The sequence below is a fragment of the Sus scrofa genome, chromosome 3 (assembly GCF_054392235.1).
Source record: "Sus scrofa isolate SSC_HxYL_T2T_F1_AM1 chromosome 3, Sscrofa_HxYL_maternal_Yorkshire_Landrace_v2.0, whole genome shotgun sequence".
Classification (NCBI taxonomy): Eukaryota; Metazoa; Chordata; class Mammalia; order Artiodactyla; family Suidae; genus Sus; species Sus scrofa.
The window spans coordinates 143,588,635-143,606,538 of record NC_139385.1 but is presented as its reverse complement, the minus strand read 5'-3'; the positions used below and the strand labels follow the sequence as shown (position 1 = coordinate 143,606,538).

The following is a 17,904-nucleotide window of genomic DNA, read 5'->3' as shown; positions in this document are numbered from 1 at the left end:
GCACTTTGAGGCCTGGGGACAGAAGCCGGTGGAGACTAATGCCCACCCCATCACCAACGCCACCCAGGCCATCCCAGGCAAAAGCACGTGCCCAGCCGACTCCTGCCCGCGGGACCTGGCCAGCTCCGTCCTGAAGAGGCAGCTGTGTGCCCATCACCTGCCAGGTACCGTGGCCTTCCTCCCTGCCCCTTGCCGGCAGCACCCCCAGACCACGCGGTGCCATCAAGGGCATTCTGCTGTCCCTGGGACAGGGCTCTGCAAACTTTTTTCAAAAATGAACCATATTCCCATCCAACATTTTCCAGCAGAAAATTAACACTCACACATGCTCAGAAAAATGGAAATTATAAACAGAACACTGTAAACCAACTATAATGGAAAAAACAAAAATCATTAAAAAAAAAAAAAAAAGAATTTATCAAGAGACGATCTGCCTTGCAAACGCTCACGTCCCCGGAGGATAACCAGGGCTCGAAGCTTGAGCCCTTTGGACCAACTTCTTTCTAGTCTTCACTCTACGCGGAGATTCAGTCTTGTACGTCACTGTTTCACAAAGCCATCCCCGACACAGTGTTATCCTAGTGCCACGTGTACAGTGTGATGCTCTGACATCTGCACACACTGCAAAAGGATCTACTTTTTTACATGACAGTGGCCACACGGAAGATACAATCTTAACATTTCACTGCATCGTCTACGAATGTTTAGGCTGTGATGCTTATGAAAGGCTGTAACTTTCCGTAAGTGCAATGAGTGAACACGATTCCGGGCAACCAGGTCCAACCAGGTTAATCATGAACCTGCCACTGTCATAACAGCCAGCCTGGTACCTGCACGATGTGATTCCTCTAATGTTCTCAGCACTACAGGTACCGTGAAAACATTCCTTGTATCTAAAGCTTTTTCTATGTTTCGGGTATAAGAACTAATATATTTAACTCATACATATTAGTTAACGACGGTGAAATAACACAAACATTGACTTAGGAAGCTCTAGATAGATATCATCAAATGCGTTGCCCAGATGGCGCCACCAGCAGAAATCCTCCTCACGGCGGGAGTGAGGACGTCACCACCCTGCCCGACACCGACCTTCCTGGGCGGCTATGTTCAGGCCATGGCCCCGGTGACGATGGGGCCTGCCGCGCACCTGCCCAGGATCAAGGGCAGCGCACATCTCCGCAACGCCCCCGGCACCCACAGCGATGAGGCAAATGAAGTCCACCAAGGCGGACCCATTCGCCCAAGGTCAGGGGCCTGCGACCTTGTCAAGCCATGGACTGAACCCTGAGCTCGTGAGCAGCCAACTACAGCAGCCACAACAGCGTGTGGGTCACTCCCTGTGGGTCCCCCTGGGGGGCCGGCAGCAACGGCCGGGACTCTACGCTGAGATGGAGGAGGGCCCGTCCAGGCTCAGCCAGAGAGGGCGCTGGGGGGCATCAAAGCGGGCGCCCACCAGCCAGGGTCGAAGGGCCGATGCCGCCCACGTGCCCTGATGGCTCCTCAACCACTGATACAGCGAGGCCAGGACAACCACAAGACCAGCTGACGGCCTTTCACTAGGCCATCGCATACAGTTGGCAGTGTAAATCCCAGGGGGAGTTTTATTTTGTTTGTGCGGCATTGATTTTCTCAAATGCTGCTTGAAAAACCAAGAACAAAATGGCTGTAAAACTCAGAACAGGCTTAGCAATGAACATGTATACGTTTGTCAGAAATAGTTACCTGATTATCATATTTTAGAGACTGCGTCCCAACCAAAAACCGGATGGCATCTGTCTCGGCAGTTTGAGGTGTGAGCGCGCGTGCCTGCAGGAGGGAGGCAAAGGCACACACATGTGAAGGCAGCTTCAACACACAGACGCAGAGGCGGCGGCTCCTCTACGCGGACGGAGCAGCACGGGTGCAAGGGCCTGCGAGGCAATTTTTTTTTTTTTTTTTTTTTTTTTTTGTCTTTTTGCTATTTCTTTGGGCCGCTCCCACGGCATATGGAGGTTCCCAGGCTAGGGGTAGAATCGGAGCTGTAGCCGCCAGCCTACACCAGAGCCACAGCAACGCGGGATCCGAGCCGCGTCTGCAACCTACACCACAGTTCACGGCAACGCCGGATCCTTGACCCACTGAGCAAGGGCAGGGACCGAACCCGCAACCTCATGGTTCCTAGTCGGATTCGCTAACCACTGCGCCACGACGGGAACTCCTGCGAGGCAATTTAGAAGGACGTATGCACAGCCCTCGACTCTTGTGACACTTTGTGACACTCCACCCCGGAAACAACTGTGAGTGAGCAATGACGCAACAGAGACAACATTGTGCTTTTAACAAAACCATTATTCATCTTCAGCAGTAACCGACTCAACAAACGACGCTCCGGTAACAGAGAGGAAAATGGGTCCCTGTGGTTGCAGAGCAGGTGGCTGAAGCCAAGTCTCCAGCACAGGGAACACGAAAAACTCAGCCAAAGCCCCGAGTCTGGGGCAGGTGTTCAGAGCGCTGCCCGGCAGTGACGTGCAAGATCCCCAGGAAAGGGGGCAGCTGAGAGCGGCAGGCAGGGCCTCCTGCCCCTTTCAGCTGGAGGCTCTGATCAGTCTAGCAAGGGTGGCAAAGTGGTGATGCTGAGCAGAGTTCTGACGGCTCACGGGGTGGGCGTAGCAAGTGTGGGATCCACCACGGAGGAGAGGCTTTGGGTAAGGACCCCAGAGGTGACCAGCCAGGCGTGAGCGTGAACCTGCACATAGAGGCGCCAAATCATCTCAGCCTTTGCCTGGATTTAGGGTGACCTGAGCTGGTCCTCCTGTGCCCACCTGCTGCCCGCCAGCAGTCACAGCACATCCTCTGGAGGAGGTTACAGACAACCAAAGTTTCCTCAATTTTCACACGATGTCCAACACACCATCAGAAATAACCAGACAGGAGTTCCCATCGTGGCTGTGGAAACGAATCTGACTAGCATCCATGGGGACACAGGTTCAATCCCTGGCCTTGCTCGGTGGGTTAAGGATCCGGCATTGCTGTGAGCTGTGGTGTAGGTCACAAACGCAGCTGAGACCCTGTGTTGCTGTGGCTGTGGGGTAGGCCAGCAGCTGTAGCTTGGATTCGACCCCTAGCGTGGAAACTTCCATATGCCACAGGTGCAGCCCTAAAAAGACAAAAAAAGGAAAAGAAAAAGGAAAAAAAAAAAAAAACAGACATACAATAAGACAGAGTCATATGATCAGAACTCCAACCCCAGACACAGAGCAAGGCCGGCTGAACGTCCAGAAAATCAGGATCCGGAGAACGAGCTCTGAGCCACTCGGCCGTGTGCACGGGGTTCGCTGGGGGCAGGGGTCTTGGATCTGCACCACGCAGGGGGTGAAGGGAGCTGGGCTGTGCTCAGGGAAAGTGGTGCAGCAATGCAACTGCAACGGAGGTCTCAGCCCACCCCCTGGGCAGTCTGGAGCCTGGGAGGGCCCTTCAGAGTTGAAGCAAGACGGCCAGGCCACCCCCCCGCCCAACCCCACCTCACTGACCAATCACTGGCCACAGGCTGCCCCTGGACAAAGCAGTGACCGGGAAAGGGGTCTGCTCAGTGGGTCCAGAGCAGGACCTGGCCGAGAGCTGCAAGCCAGCAGGGCCCCAGGAGCTACAGGATTTCCTAAGAGCAACGCGGGCAGGGCACCCAGCTCAAATTGCAATGTCTACACTTAATATGTTTGATGTTTAGAGGATCAAATTAAGAATCCCAGGTGAAAAGCCCGAGGCCTAGAGAGGAAAAGAGGAGCGGGCCCAGCGCTTTGGCCTTAGAAACTCAAACCCGGCTCCGCCAGCACAACCACGGCTGTGTCTCGTCTGCTCCCTGTGGCTCATGCTCTGATGCCTGTGGGAGGCAGGGAAACGGCCCCAAGAATGACCGTATCTCCATCCCCAGACCTGCGCAGGTGTTAACTGACACGGCAAAGGGCCGTGCAGGGGTGATCGGGTTACCGGTCTTGAGAAAGAGAGATTATCCTGGATTATCTAGACACACAGGTCCTTAAACTCAGAAAACCCTTCTTGGCGGTCGTCAGAGAGGTAAGGACGGGGGGAGGACCTGAGAGCTGGCCGCCTGAGAAGGACCTGGCTGGCCACGAGAGGGACATGGGCAGCTGTCACTGGCTCTGGAGCTGGAAGGAGTCTATGAGCCGAAGGGCATACGAGGGCAGCTTCTAGAGGCTAGACGGCCAGTGACAAGCCCCCTGAGTCGCCAGGAAGGGACGAGCCTGATTCCCCGTGATCCTTCGACTGGCCGGTGCCTCGACTCCCGCCCGGGGGCCCTGTTGGGCCTGTGAACTGGAGAACGGGAGGGGGTATTCTTTTCATCTGCGAGGTTGGTGCTGATTTGTTAAAGGGCAGCAGGACCCTGACCTGGCCGCGCGCAGTCCACCAACTGGCCCGCTCTGCCCACGTCCTCTCCTCCGCACGCGGCTGGACACCCTCCTTCCCTCCATCACGTCTAATGCCCACAGATTTTGCCCCAGTGCCCTGATCCATTCTTTTTAAAGCAGGGTAAGAGGAATCACTGAACATCTGTCCTGGCCACTTCATCTGGTCTTGACTTGGTTTCCACCTCCGGGGAAACAACAGTCTTCTGGCGTTCACCGCCCAAAGGACGGGATGCAGAGTTCCCGCTGTGGCCCAGTGGGTTAAGAACCCGACCAATATCCATGCGGAAATGGGCTGGATCCCTGGCCTGGCTCGGCGAGTTAAGGAGCCAGCGTTGCTGTGAGCTGTGGTGTAGGTCACAGATGCATCTCAGATCCCGTGTTGCTGTGGCTGTGGCGTAAGCCAGCATCTGTAGCTCCAATATGACCCTGAGCCTAGGACCCTCCACAGGCCACAAGTACAGCCCTAAAAAGACACACACACACACCAAAAAAGACTGTAGACAACAGTTCCACATCCTGCTCTCAGAGAGAATATGTCTAAGGCAATATTCACATTATTAGACATTTGGAGGGGAAAAAAAACCCTACTTCGACCATTCAACTATTTTAAGCAGTTTTCAGGTTTCCTGCATCGGGATGCCTATACCCTTCTTGGCAAAACGCAGCTAGAGAATTTCTGGAGCCTTAGACCCCTCTGTAAAATCGATGAATCTTGGCAAATCTGTACACCTCCCGCCAAAAAGGTACACACACAACACAGAATTTTGCATAATACCAGCAAATTCCCAGACTCTCCGAATGCCCCTTAGAGAAACACCACTTCTGAGGAAGGGTCTGCATAGCCTTGGAATCAAACCCCTGGGGTGGAACTCAGGTGTGCAGAGGACAAGGGGCCCACGGGGACAGCAGGGCTCAAAGGCACACGTTGCCCTTGAGGGAAAAGGCCTGAAAGTCTCCAAAAACAGGGCCCCACAGAAGACTTACCTGAGAAGGAATGACCAGTTTCCACAATTCAGGAGATGAGTACAAAAATACGGAAAGGCACGAAACTTAAAATTCAAACTGGGAGTTCCTGCCATGGTTCAGCAGAAATGAACCCAACTAGCATCCATGAGGATGCGTTACTGTGGCGGTGGCATAGCCCAATGGCTACAGCTCCAATTCGACCCCTACCATGGGAACCTCTGTCTGCCACGGGTGCAGCCCTAAGAAGACCAAAAAAAAATTTAAAAATAAAAAAATTCAAATTGTTTCTGAGCAAATATCCTGAAAAGCTGGCTAAACAAGTCAGAGAAGCCTACTTGAATAGCAGTCAACAAAATTGTGTAATTAGAAAAACCAGGAGTTCCTGTTGTGGCTCAGTGGTTAATGAATTCGACTGGGAACCATGAGGTTGAGGGTTCGATCCCTAGGCTTGCTCAGTGGGTTAATGATCTGGCGGCGTTGCGGTGAGCTGTGGTGTAGGTCGCAGATGCGGCTCGGGTCCCGTGTTGCTGTGGCTCTGGCGTAGGCCAGTGGCTACAGCTCCGATTCAACCCCTAGCCTGGAAACCTCCATAGGCCATGGGATCGGCCCAAGAAATGGCAAAAAGACAAAAAAAAAAAAAGAAAACCCAGAACCGTGAACAAGGATTTGGCAAAAGACTGTGACTGACTGTACGGGCAGCCTGAAGGCAGGAGGGCACGGAAAAGCCAAAACCCTCTTGGGCCACGTTGTCTAGTCACCAGGTTATACCCAGGGAATAAAAGCAGGAAGGTAAGGACCAGGAGAAATGGTTTTTTTAATGTTTTTAGCCCTGCTGCATAGGGAAGTTCCAGGGATAGAACCCACATGCTCATGGATACAAGTCAGATTCTTAACCCACTCAGTCACAAGGGGAACTCCCAGTTTGTTAAGTGTTGAAAATGGTTGTTCTCAGGGAATCACATAAGATGTATAAGGGGGGTTTACAGCCTGCTGATTTTAATCAGATTTTCAGCAACCTGACTTCTTAAACAACTCATAAGAATTACTCATTTTAGGAGATCCTATCATGGCTCAGCAGTAACAAACCCAACTAGTTTCCATGAGGATGCAGGTTCGATCCCTGGCCTTGCTCAGTGGGTTAAGGATCTGGCGTTGGTGCAAGCTGTGGTGTAGGTTGCAGACGTGGCTCAGATCTGGTGTGGCTGTGGTGTAGGCCAGCAGCTGCAGCTCCATTTGGACCCCTAACCTGGGAACTGCCATATGCTGGGGATACAGCCCTAAAAAGCAAAAAAAAAAAAAAAAAAGTTCCCAGCTCATAGGACACTTAGATACTGCCTTGTGTGGAATTCATCTGTAAGAATTTTGTCTCATTATAATAATCAGAACAACATTTACTGAATGCTTATTATGTGCCAGGCTAAGTGCCTGAATTAAATGTATTAACTCGTTTCATTTCATAACAGCCACAAGGGGTAGATGCTCATGTCCCCATTTTATGGACAAGAAAACTGAAGCTCAAGGATAAGTGCTGGAACCAGGCTTCAAACCTCAGGAGCTTCAGCGGTGTCCAGGTCTTTAAAAACTAACACTGCTGCTTCTCTCACTGTATGTTTCTTGAAACTGGAAATCATTTATATTTTTAGCATGCATTTGCTGAGCACAATTAAGCATCAGCTACTTCATAGGGCAACCAATTGTGTTCTTATTTCTCTATGGCTATCCTGCAATGCCTCGAACATAATCGGCCAGCCATCCGAATAGACAGAAACCAGTACAGGGCTGTAACAGGCCCAGCTCAGTGTGACCTACCTGCCCTTCTAACTCATCCTTTTAGCCCACCGCTCCTCCCTCCTTCACTCTGTCCACTCAGCTCTCTTGCTGTCCTTCTAAATGGCCAGAGGCATCCCCACTCCACCGCTTACAGTGGGACCCACTCATTTCAGTCATCCAGGGAGCACTGAATACAGTATGGTCACAGTAAACAGGCGTTAGAGAACACAGGACGAGGAGGAATAGGACAGGAATGGGAAAACACATGAAATCCCACCAGAATGTGAGCTTTAGTTAACAGGACTGTACCAATGCTAATTTCCCAGCCTTGGTCAAGGTTCGCTGGCCATGGGAGATGCCAGCGTTAGGGGAAGCTGGGTGAAGGAAACACAAGAACTTTCTCTGTATCTTCACAAGGCTTATGTGGATTTAACATTGTGCCAAAATTAAGCCAAAAAAAAACCCCAGATACAGATACAGTGCCTGCCTCCAGGAAGGAACTCCAATGCTGGAAGAAACGTACACAGGTAAATACGCCCAGGTGAGTGGTGCGAACTAGGCCACAGTAACGCCCCGGGATGGGGGGACGCGGCGGGGGGCTCCCAAGCCCGGGGGTCGCGGGCGGACCTGCTGCGCTCACTCTGGGTCACGCAGACCCCTGGCCCGTCCTGGGTGACCACGGCCTTTGGTCTCCGGAGGCTCAGTGACCTCGGCTACACAGGGGAAACCGCTCCGGGCGCCGCGGGGCCTTCTTGTGACCCACCTGGAACTCCAGGCCGTAGATCACCGGCGCGTCGTCCTCCATGCTGCGGCCGCTCACACGCCTAAGGCGGACCCCCGGAGCCGGCGCGCCCACAGCTCACTATCCATTCATTCCCTCCAGCCCAGGCGGCGTCTAACCGGAAATCTTTATAGCCCAGTCCGGCTTCGGTAGGGCTCACTTCCGGCGCCTTCCTTTTTCGTCATCACTGTACTCCTCGCCGGCGGCCAATAGTGGCAGCGCGGGTCTCGCGCGCATGCTCACTTGGCTCCCATCCGGGCTCTCAGCTTCGCGGCCCGGCAGCGGGACCAAGAGGGGAGGAGTCTCGCCTGGGGCGTCGCTGCAGCGCCAGGTCGCAGCCCTCGCTGGGCCGCCCACTGCGGGGAGCCCTCTCGGCTCCCTTGCTCCAGAGGGAATCCCTCACCTGTGGCTGCGATGACATTAGTACTTTTCCGGGCGCGCACTTTATAGGCACTGTCTTGAAATTCTTCCTTTCAGCCTTAGGCTAAGGCATCATACTTAACCTTGTGCAGATGAGCCGCTGCAAATGTGTGACAGTTTGGGGCACGGGGGTGTTAAGGTGAGGGGACCAGGGTATGTGCCTGGTCTTTCAGACCCGGGTAGGCTGGGCCCAGGAGCCTTAGAGTTAGGGGCCGCGCTAGTTCATGTCCGCAGGTGCCCAGCGCTGTGTGTCGACTGGCAAAAGGACCACACTACCAGCGCCGCGGTGACGAAGGATGCTTGTCAGGAACCACTGCCATTGTTTGGCAGCATTCACTTCTAAAGGGGTTTCAGTGGGAAGACCCTGGCATCCCTCCGTCTCCAAAGACGTTCGTGCTGGAGAGGTTGCCCCTCTCAGGCAGTACTCCCAAAATGCCTGGCCTTGACATGTCTGCCAGTGCCCTTGGCAGACAGGAATGACATTCCAGGGAATCCTAAAATGCTGAAGCTGAACCTCCTTAACTAGTCTGAATTCCATAAGATTCCAGGACTGCGCGCTTCTCTTCCATCTGTGCGACCATTTAATTTTACTGTCTTTCCTTAATCTTTGTGACAAATAACTGGGTTTGGAACAGGTGATATGAAAAGATGCTCGATATCACTAATTATCAGGGAAATGCAAATCAACCCCAATGAGCTCTCACCGTGACACCTCACAGAATGGCTGTTATCAGAAAGTTAAAAGACAACAGGTGTTGGCAGGATTGGAGAAAAGAGATCTTTTGTACACTGTTGGTGAGGAGGTAAATTGATACATCAACTAAGGAAAACAGTATGGAGCTTCCTTAAAAAATAAAAGCAGAACTGCTATATGATCCAGCAGTCCCACTTCTATGATCTGAGAGAAAGGAAATCACTAACTCAAAGAGATATCTGCACTCATTGTGCATTGCAGCAGTTTTAACGTAAGCTAAGGAGACATACTAAGCGTCTGCCAACAGCTGGATGGAAAAGGAAAAAAATATGTATATATTATAATACCAAGCGAGGGCTCAGTGCCTGCCGCCCATAGAAGCCCATACTATGGCATTGGCTTTTGAGAAAAGAACAGTCCTTATTGTGAGGCTGACCAGCAAGGGAACATAGGCAGGTCTTAAATCTATGTCCCTGATGCAGGATTTGGGGAGAAATTTGAGAGATTAGGGGAATTTCAAACTTGGAAGCAGATTGACTAGTCTAAAATCAGTCCATATAAACGACTCGTGCTGCTGGAAGCCACATAATCCTTCTTGAAAGATTTCTTGCCTCGTAAAGGGCTCCAGCCACGTTTCTACTTGAGTTGTATAGACTGAAGATTCTTTGAGGGGTCGCACTGGAGACATAGGTTCCCGTCTTGCGTGTGTTATGTGCTGTCCATAAAACAACTCAAGGTTTGATTAATCATCTATTTAAGGAAACCAGTTTAAGCTGGCCAGTTTTTAAGTGCCTTTTCATTATATATATAGAGAGAGAATATTATTCAGCCTTTAAAAAGAAGGAGGTTGGTCATTTGTGACAACATGAATGAAACTAGAGGACATTGTGCTAAGTGAAATACGCCAGATACAGAAAGGCAAACACAGCATGATTCCACTTCATGTGAAATCTGAAAAAGAAAGTTGAAATCCTTGTAACAGAATGGAATGGTTACCAGAGACAGAATGGTGGGGAAAGGGGGAGAGATGGGCCAAGTAGTAGAAACTTTCAATTATAAGATGAATAAGTTCTGGAAACATAGTTAATAATAATATATCCTAGACTTCGAATTGGCCAAGAGTAGATTCCAAATGTTCTCCATCCACCCACCCACCCACCCACCCACACACACACACACACACACACACACACACGCACACACTGGAAAATAAGTGAAGTGATGGATAAGTTCGTTTGTTCCATTGTGATCACCATCTTACAATGCATAGATATATCAAAACATCACGTTGTGCACCATAAATACATAATATTTTTATTTGTCGAAAATATTTTAAATCATTAAAAATAAGAACGGAATGGCTGAGTCTGGTTTGGCTCAGCTGTACTCCAGCGCCCAGCACTTGCCTGATACGGGCTGGGTAGGTAACCTCATCTCTAGAATGAGATCTGGTGGTTACAGTAGAAATCAGAGAAGCAGAGGCACAAAGGCATCCTGGCCACCCCACCCCACCCCCGTTTGCCTACGATTAAGTTGTGGCGCTAGGAATGCAGGAATCTTCATGCCGCTGGATCAATCCACCCACCCATTAGTGGTATTACTACCATTACCATTGCCATGGTTAATAGCTCACAGAAGTAGTACGAACGGGAAAAGTTTGCAATACAAATATGCACAAAGACAAATCCTCGAAAATAGTTATCTCTAGGGTGCTTTGGCCAGGAATAAAGAGACCTTAACCAACTCTCTTCCACCTGCCCCACCCCCTGCCCCAGATACGTCTGCGGCCTCTGAGGGTCAGAAAGATTTCCCTCCGCCTTCCCAGGGGTGGGGTCGGCTCCCCAGTCCCCGCCCAGTCCCCGCCCAGTCCCCGCCCCACCTTGGGGTCAGGCCCCGCCCACCGCAGCAAGACCCGGAAACGCACTGTTCTGCCGGCTCCTGCGCTGGGCATGGGCATGCGCGGGAGGGGCGCGCGCAGGCGCGGAAGCCGCAGGAGGCGCCGAGTGCAGTCCCGCCTTCCCGGCTTCCTCGACCTTCTCCCGGACCCTGGTCTCGGCCGCAGGCGACTCTTTCCCCAACCCGAGGGGGCCGGTGCCAGGTGAGGACAGGGCCGGGGCTGCAGGGAGGGGGTCGTGCCGTCCCTAATCGCAGCCCCGCCGACCCTCAGGCCCAGCTTCCCGGGGTCTCCTCTCGGGTCGCTCCTCCCCGAGTCTCTCCTCCTTCAGAGTCTCACCTCCCCGGGTCTCACCTCCCCGGATCTCACCCCCCGGGCCTCTCCTCCCGGGTCTCTCCTCCCCGGGGGTGCCCTCCCCAGGTCTCTGGTCTCTCCCTCCTCCCACCAGGCCCCAGCCCCCGTGTCCTGCCGGGTGCGCAGCTCCGGCCTTCGGTGTGTGCCCTTCCCGGGGGCGGCCCCCAGGCGCAGGAGGGGTCTGGGCCCTGGTCCCGGCTGGCCCCGGTGCCTCTTGCTCTCAGTTTAGTCTTAGGTAGATGGACGTTCACAGTAACCGCCCGACCGGACGCTCAGTGCTGGGCGGGCAACATTCGAAGGCTTGTGTAAAAGCGCGTAGGTCTCTATGTAAGCGTTGGCTGATCCCGAGAACATCCCGGATGGAACCGATGGAGAGCGTGTACAGGGAAGACCCGAAGACATTTTTATCTTAAAAGAAGCGCAAGGCTCAAAGATGCGCTCTAAAATGTGCCTGTTTTTCTCACCCTCGCCCGCAAACAGGTTTAACCCCAATGAAACACTTCCTTGAGCCCACAGTTCAAACCTTTTTATGGCTGCTGAAAGACACCCTGTCTTTTGGATTTAAATACGTCACTCCGCGTTTCTTCTCACGAATTCAGAAGATTATACTGGGTGGCAGACAGTGAGTTAGGCTCTTGGGGGTGGGGGGAGGGAGACAGACTCTTAGGATAATATAGTTACAGCATTACTCACCAGCCTTCACATTCTACTTCTTTTCTTTCTTTTTTTTTTTTTTTGTTTTTTTAGGGCTGCACCCACAGCATATGAGAAGTCCCAGGCTAGGGGTCACATCAGAACTACAGCTGCTGGCCTACACCACAGCCACAGCAACACCAGGTCTGAGCTGCAACCTTGACCTGCACCACAAACAGCAACGCTGGGTCCTTAACCCACTGAGCAAGGCCAGGGATCGAATCTGCGTCCTCACGGATACTAGTGGGTTCGCTACTGTTGAGCCGGACCAAAACACCTATGTTCTATGATTTCTAACAGGATCTTCGCCACTCTGCTTCATCATTAAAATGATAATTACCATGTGTATACAGGTGCAGCTCATCACAGTTTTTAAAAAGTTTCCGTGCATCAGTTGCTATTTAATCTTTGTTATCCCAGTTTACAGATGAGGGAGCTGAGGCTAAAAGATGAAATCACTTTCAGAGACCACTTCATAGTGAAGCTAAGACTCAGGAAGCAATCCAGCGCCCATGTTTGCTGCTCTTTCCGCCTCACCTTAGCCCTCAATCATGACCTAGCCTAGTGACCTCCCAAGGACAGCAGAGGCAGAAAGATCTGTGTGGGAATCCTGTCACCATCAAGTATGGGTACTGTGACTTTGGGTAAATCACTTGGCTTTCTCTGCTGCACGATGGAGCTAATAATTTGTAAGGTGCTCCTAAGGATTAAATAAGCTAATACAGGTAAAATGCTTGATCTGCAGTGGGGGTTCTTTACCTAGCGGCTTTCGTATGTGAAATATACGCTAGTAGATTTTTACCTCTTGGCAGCTCTTTCGTGGAAATAGGATTAACATTATTGTCATCTGGTAAAAGATAATTCCAGAGTCTCCAGAAAGGGAACCTGACCAGCAGTACTTTTAGTTGTTCTTAGTGAATCTAAATCACCTAAAGTTAGTAGTCCAAAAATATCTTAAGGCATTCGTTAAGCTCTTTGTGCACAGCACTCAACTGCACAAAAAGAAAGATTTCTTGGCTGCATTTTGATGCTGACATAAGCTTAAAATCATGCCTATAATTTGATCAAGATTGTAAGTCGATAGTAGGAGAAGCAAAGATGTATGTCACACATGAATCGGGAACAGATACCTGTGTTTCCCCTTTTGAATTAGGAAGTGTAAGGACTGCTCATGACACACCAGGGAGACCTGACCTGGTCTTCTGCCCAGCTTAGACCCTCATGTATTTCCCCCCCATCAAGCTACACAGTCCGTAAGTGACAGAAGGGTTCAAGGTTGGTGGTGCATGTTCTGTGGATTCGAACACACGTATATAATGACATGTATCCACCATTATAATGGCATGAATTCATCGTCTTTCTTTTTTTTCTTTTTTGGCTTTTTAGGGCTGCACCCGAGGCATGTGGAAGTTCCCAGGCTAGGGGTCGAACTGGAGCTGCAGCTGCTGGTCTGCGCCACAGCTCACAGCAACACTGGATCCTTAACCCACTGAGCGAGGCCAGCGATCCAACCCGCATCCTCATGGATACTAGTCGGATTCATTACTGCTGAGGCACGACAGGAACTGTGGATTCGTCATTTATTTATAAACAAAACGAGTCCAGTAGAATAAGTCAGCTTAGTAATAACTGAAGCATAGGCCCGTGAGGTTGATGTGTGTGTGTCTGTTGCAGGCGACCATGGAGACTGCTGGAGGCGCTGGCCAGAGCTCGGCCTCACAGAGCGGTCCCGCGGAGGGCCCAGCCCCGGGCGGCGGCGCTGCCCAGGCGCCCCAGGAAGATCAGGGGCAGCTGCTTTACCACGAGGAAACCATCGACCTCGGTGGCGACGAGTTCGGGTCTGAAGAGAATGAGACCGTCTCGGAGGACTCCAATACCTTTGCGGACAGGCTCGCCGAGCACCTGATGGAGAGCGTGCTCATCTCGGACTCGCCCAACAGCAGCGAGGACGACGCCGGGGAGCCCGCGGGGGGCGGCGCAGACCGCGGCCTGGCCTCGGGTGCCGGCGCGCTGAGCGACGACAGTGGGAGCGCCGGAGAGGACGCGCCCGAAGGCGCCTCCCCCGGGCCCCCCGACGGCCGGGCGCCCTCGGGGGAGAAAGACCCCGAGCCAGAAGGGAGAGAGCCACCCGCCTTGGAGCCCGGCGGCGCGGGTGCCGAGGCCTCGGGCCCCGGGGGGGACGAGAGGGCGCCCCCGGGGGACGCGGCGGCCGGCGAGGCCCCCCGGCAGCCCTCCCCCAGGGACGAGCCGGTGCCCGTGTGCACCATCTTCAGCCGACCGCCCGGCTCCCAGCGCGACGGCTTCCAGTCGCAGATGGTGAAATCGCCGAGCTTCGGCGGCGCCAGCGAGGCGGCAGCACGGGCCCCGGCCCAGGGCGTCCAGCCCAGCCCCAGCCTGAGTAAGTTTTTTGGCGACGCCGCGGGCCCCAGCTCCCTGGCCTCGGACTTCTTCGATTCGTTCACCACGTCCACCTTCATCTCGGTCAGTAACCCCAACGCCGGCTCCCCGGTTTCGCTGGCGGCCACCCCGATGGGCGAGACCGCCCCAGGCCCCGCCGAGCCCGCCCGCCGCCCGGAGCCCGCCGTCGCCACAGGCGCCCCGGAGATCCCTCCGTCCCCAAAACCGTTCTCGCAGATCCAGGCCGTGTTTGCCGGCAGCGAGGACCCCTTTGCCACCGCCCTGAGCATGAGCGAGATGGACCGGAGGAGCGACGCCTGGCTCCCCGGGGAGGCCACCCGGAGCGTGCTCGTCTCCGTGGCCACCCAGCAGTACAGCGCCGTCTTCGTGGACAAGGAGGACCTCACCATGCCCGGCCTCAAGTTCGACAACATCCAGGTGAGAGCCGGGTCCCGCTGCTGGCCGGCCGACCGGGCTGGGCTGCTTCTCCGTGAAGCCCTGTTCCTCTCAGCCTCTTAGGATGTTCCAATGTCCTAGCTCTGTGGGTGGAAAACCCGTTTCTCAGCAGCTGCTAAGGTTCTGACGGCGAGGGTCTGTGTTGCATTGTCACTAGGTAGTTTGGAACCTGGCTGGTTTCTCGGACACAGTGTATTTAAGGCACGAATCAGAGTCGGAGAAGTACCTGCCAGCCAGGCAGTCGTGTCACTGTCTTTCTCTCTGGAGTAGTTCTGCACCTCGTGTGGTCAGTGTGTTTGTGACACGGGAGCACCAGTAAATGACAAACCCCCATTCCTTTTTTTTAGATATGGAAAAATACGTTTGCATTTTATATAATATACTTGATGTAGAAAGAGTCTCATAGATTCAATTAAACAAAGAGAATGGGCCCTCAAGATAATAAATCATAAAAGCATGCAAATGTTACATATAGTAAATAGCAGTATTAAAAAGCTCAATCGCACCAGTAATCAAAGATGTAAAGCGATTTTCGCCTCCACCGTCGAGGTATTTGTGTGTGTTCCAGTGCGGGACGGTGGCCTGCCCAGGCAGCCCTGAGGGGCTGGAATTTGGCACAGACTCTGTTAAGTTGTAGGACGCACGTCCAGTGTGCATCTCCTTCCACCCGGAAGCCCACCCTTCGGCGTTCTTTGGAAGGAGATGGTCTCACTGCCTGCAGACCCCCGGCTTTGGGGACACCCCTCCGAGGGAGGGGTGTCATTGCAAAGGAGCTGAACCGTCTGAAAGGCCAGTGGCAGGAGGCCGCCTGAGTTCCTGTGACACGTGTCATCTTATTGGTGGAGTGTCCGCGTAGGCATTGGACGTGGCGCGGTAGCGAACTGTGTGACGAGGTTCCGGTGTTACGGTCGCCAGGCAGGCCTACACTGGTGAACCCCGAGGGAGGCCAGCTCACTGCCCGGCAGCTGTGACTCCTGGCACCCAGGCTGCAGGTGGGATCGGCGTTTCTGTGCGCCAGCCTCGGCCCGGCATCCTGAGAGCGTCCTTCCTCTGGGGACTGAAGGAGGCCCCCCCGGGGACGGACACCCTCCCACCCCGCCACCTCGCTGGGTCGGAAAGCAGCACAGAGAGTTCTCTAGAGAAGGGGAGTGGCTGCCGCGCAGTCAGCGGGTTTTCTAGGTAACCGAGGGGTGAGCCGCAGGTTCCCGGTATTTTGCACGTGGGGCTCCAGCGTATTTGCTGACTCAACCCGTCCCCTCGTGGCTTGTCCTCCCCCCTCCCGGCAGAAGGCCCTGGCCCCGAGGGAATCCCGCCTGTGGGCTCTGACGGCAGGGCCATCTGCTGTTTAGGATCCCGTGTGTGCCTCGTCTCGCTGGGTCCCTGCCCCGCTGCATCCCCTGCCCCCGGGGGGCCTTGGTGTTCCGTCTCCTCCCTCTCTCCCCTCGTGGGGTCTTGGCGCCCTGCCGCAGAGTTCCTTTAACGGCAGCAGGTCTGGCCTTCAGCTGTCTTGCCCAGCCCGTGCTGTCTGCCATCTGCATCCCCGTCTGAGTGTAGCCCAGGAAGAGGGAAGGTTGCCGCAGCGACCACCTAACCCAGCACTCCCCACGGTGTGCTGGGCCCAGGCCCGGCCGCCCCCCCCCCCCCCCGGCCCCCCCCCCCCCCCCCCCCCCCGGCTGCTGGCTCTGGCAAAGCTCATCGGTCCTTCTTGAGAAGCCGCGCTGGCGTCCTGCTCGTTTACCCCGGATTGAATCAGGTCTGGAGGCCCTTTCTACCAGTGAGAAGCTGGGGTTCTGCAGTGGCGCCTCTGTAGCTGTAAAGCTTGCAGGCGGCCGGCTGCACAGTAAGCGGGGCGTTTGGCGAGCCCGCCGGGGTCAGGGAGCGCCCGCCACCGGGGCAGGACACATCCTAGCAGCCAACCTGGAGGCAGCGGCCTCCCTCTGCTTCCTTTCAATCCCAAGGCAGCCATCCTCACCTCTCCCACTTGGCAGCGGTGGCTTTGGAAACCTCCGTAAATTGAAATACGAATTAAGAACAGTTCCCCAAAGGCCTTTGCCTTTGCCACGTAACAGATGTGCTGGAGGCTTCTTGGCCTGTGTCTCCACAGTGCTGTGTCGCCCTTCAAAGAACTGTTCGTTCCCAGGATAGAAGGGCTGTGTGGTTTACCTTGGAAATGCTGTGTGTATTCGCCAGAGGACCTAAGATGGCTTTTGAGACGTCAGTCAGTCGGCGGTTGAACGTACCTATGAACAAGTTTCTCCTTGTGCCGCTGCGACCGTCGCAACGTTATTCTGAGCTGGCTTTTCTAAAACGCTTGCGTTGACGCTTCTCCAAATTGCTCACCCTCTGGCGTCTAATTAAAAATTCCTTCTTGTGGGATAGAAGTGGGGGGGTTAAATTGTTGCTTTATGAAGTGACTTTTTGAGCAGTTTGAGTTCTCAAAGAAGGAAAAATGAAAAGCGAGGGCGTAACTCTCCGTCCAGCCACAGCAGCGCCATTCGAACTTTAGACGGCCGGTGTTCTTAGAGACGTAAATGTGAAGTTTGTGGGGAAATGATGGGAAAATTCAGAACCGATAAAGAATGGAAGTTGTGTACTATTTGGATGATGCTTGGTCAGTAGAAAGGGGGAGGGGGGTAAACAGACAGGAAGCAGCAGCGTCTCGGCGGCGGCGGCGGCAAGGGAGTAAGATTGGGAAGGAGGCACGAGACCAGGCTATGGTCCCAGATACCTGCGTCCAGACCTGCGGCCGAGCCCTTCCACCCCACGAGCCCTTCCACCGTGCGGTCTGGTTCCGTTCCCTGAGCCCCTCGGCCCCTTGGACCTGACCTTCTGTCTCCTGCCTCCCCCACTCCTCTGCGCCTCTGCTGTGTTCCTCCTGGTTCGCACCTCTGGGCCTGGGGCTGGGCTGGCTGGGCTGGGCTGGGGCTGGGGCTGGGCTGGGCTGGGCTGGGGCTGGGGCTGGGGCTGGGGCTGGGCTGGGCTGGGCTGGGCTGGGGCTGGGGCTGGGGCTGGGGCTGGGGCTGGGCTGGGCTGGGCTGGGGCTGGGCTGGGCTGGGGCTGGGGCTGGGGCTGG

At 54.1% G+C, this 17,904-nt stretch overlaps 2 protein-coding genes across 9 annotated transcripts in view; one reads left to right on the top strand and one right to left on the bottom strand.

The window, feature by feature from the left end:
- Positions 1 to 8,050, bottom strand: part of EIPR1 (EARP complex and GARP complex interacting protein 1) — an 83,822-nt gene extending 75,772 nt beyond the window's left edge. For 5 of the 7 annotated variants that reach the window (XM_085015749.1, NM_001244207.1, XM_085015747.1 and 2 more), the window contains 2 exon segments: positions 7,906 to 8,050; positions 1,726 to 1,809 (listed from right to left, as the gene is read on the bottom strand). In XM_085015749.1, coding sequence (XP_084871875.1) covers positions 1,726 to 1,809; positions 7,906 to 7,947 — 126 coding nt within the window. In that variant the 5' untranslated portion in view covers positions 7,948 to 8,050. 7 annotated transcript variants of the gene reach the window in all.
- Positions 8,051 to 11,000: 2,950 nt separating this feature from the next.
- TRAPPC12 (trafficking protein particle complex subunit 12) overlaps positions 11,001 to 17,904 on the top strand; it is a 50,894-nt gene continuing 43,990 nt past the window's right edge. For both annotated transcript variants that reach the window (XR_014839866.1, XM_003354951.5), the window contains exons 1-2: positions 11,001 to 11,135; positions 13,653 to 14,813. Coding sequence is in view for 1 of the 2 variants with exons in the window: in XM_003354951.5 (XP_003354999.3) it covers positions 13,659 to 14,813 (1,155 nt within the window). In the remaining variant the exon portion in view is untranslated. The remainder of the gene's footprint in view (positions 11,136 to 13,652; positions 14,814 to 17,904) is intronic.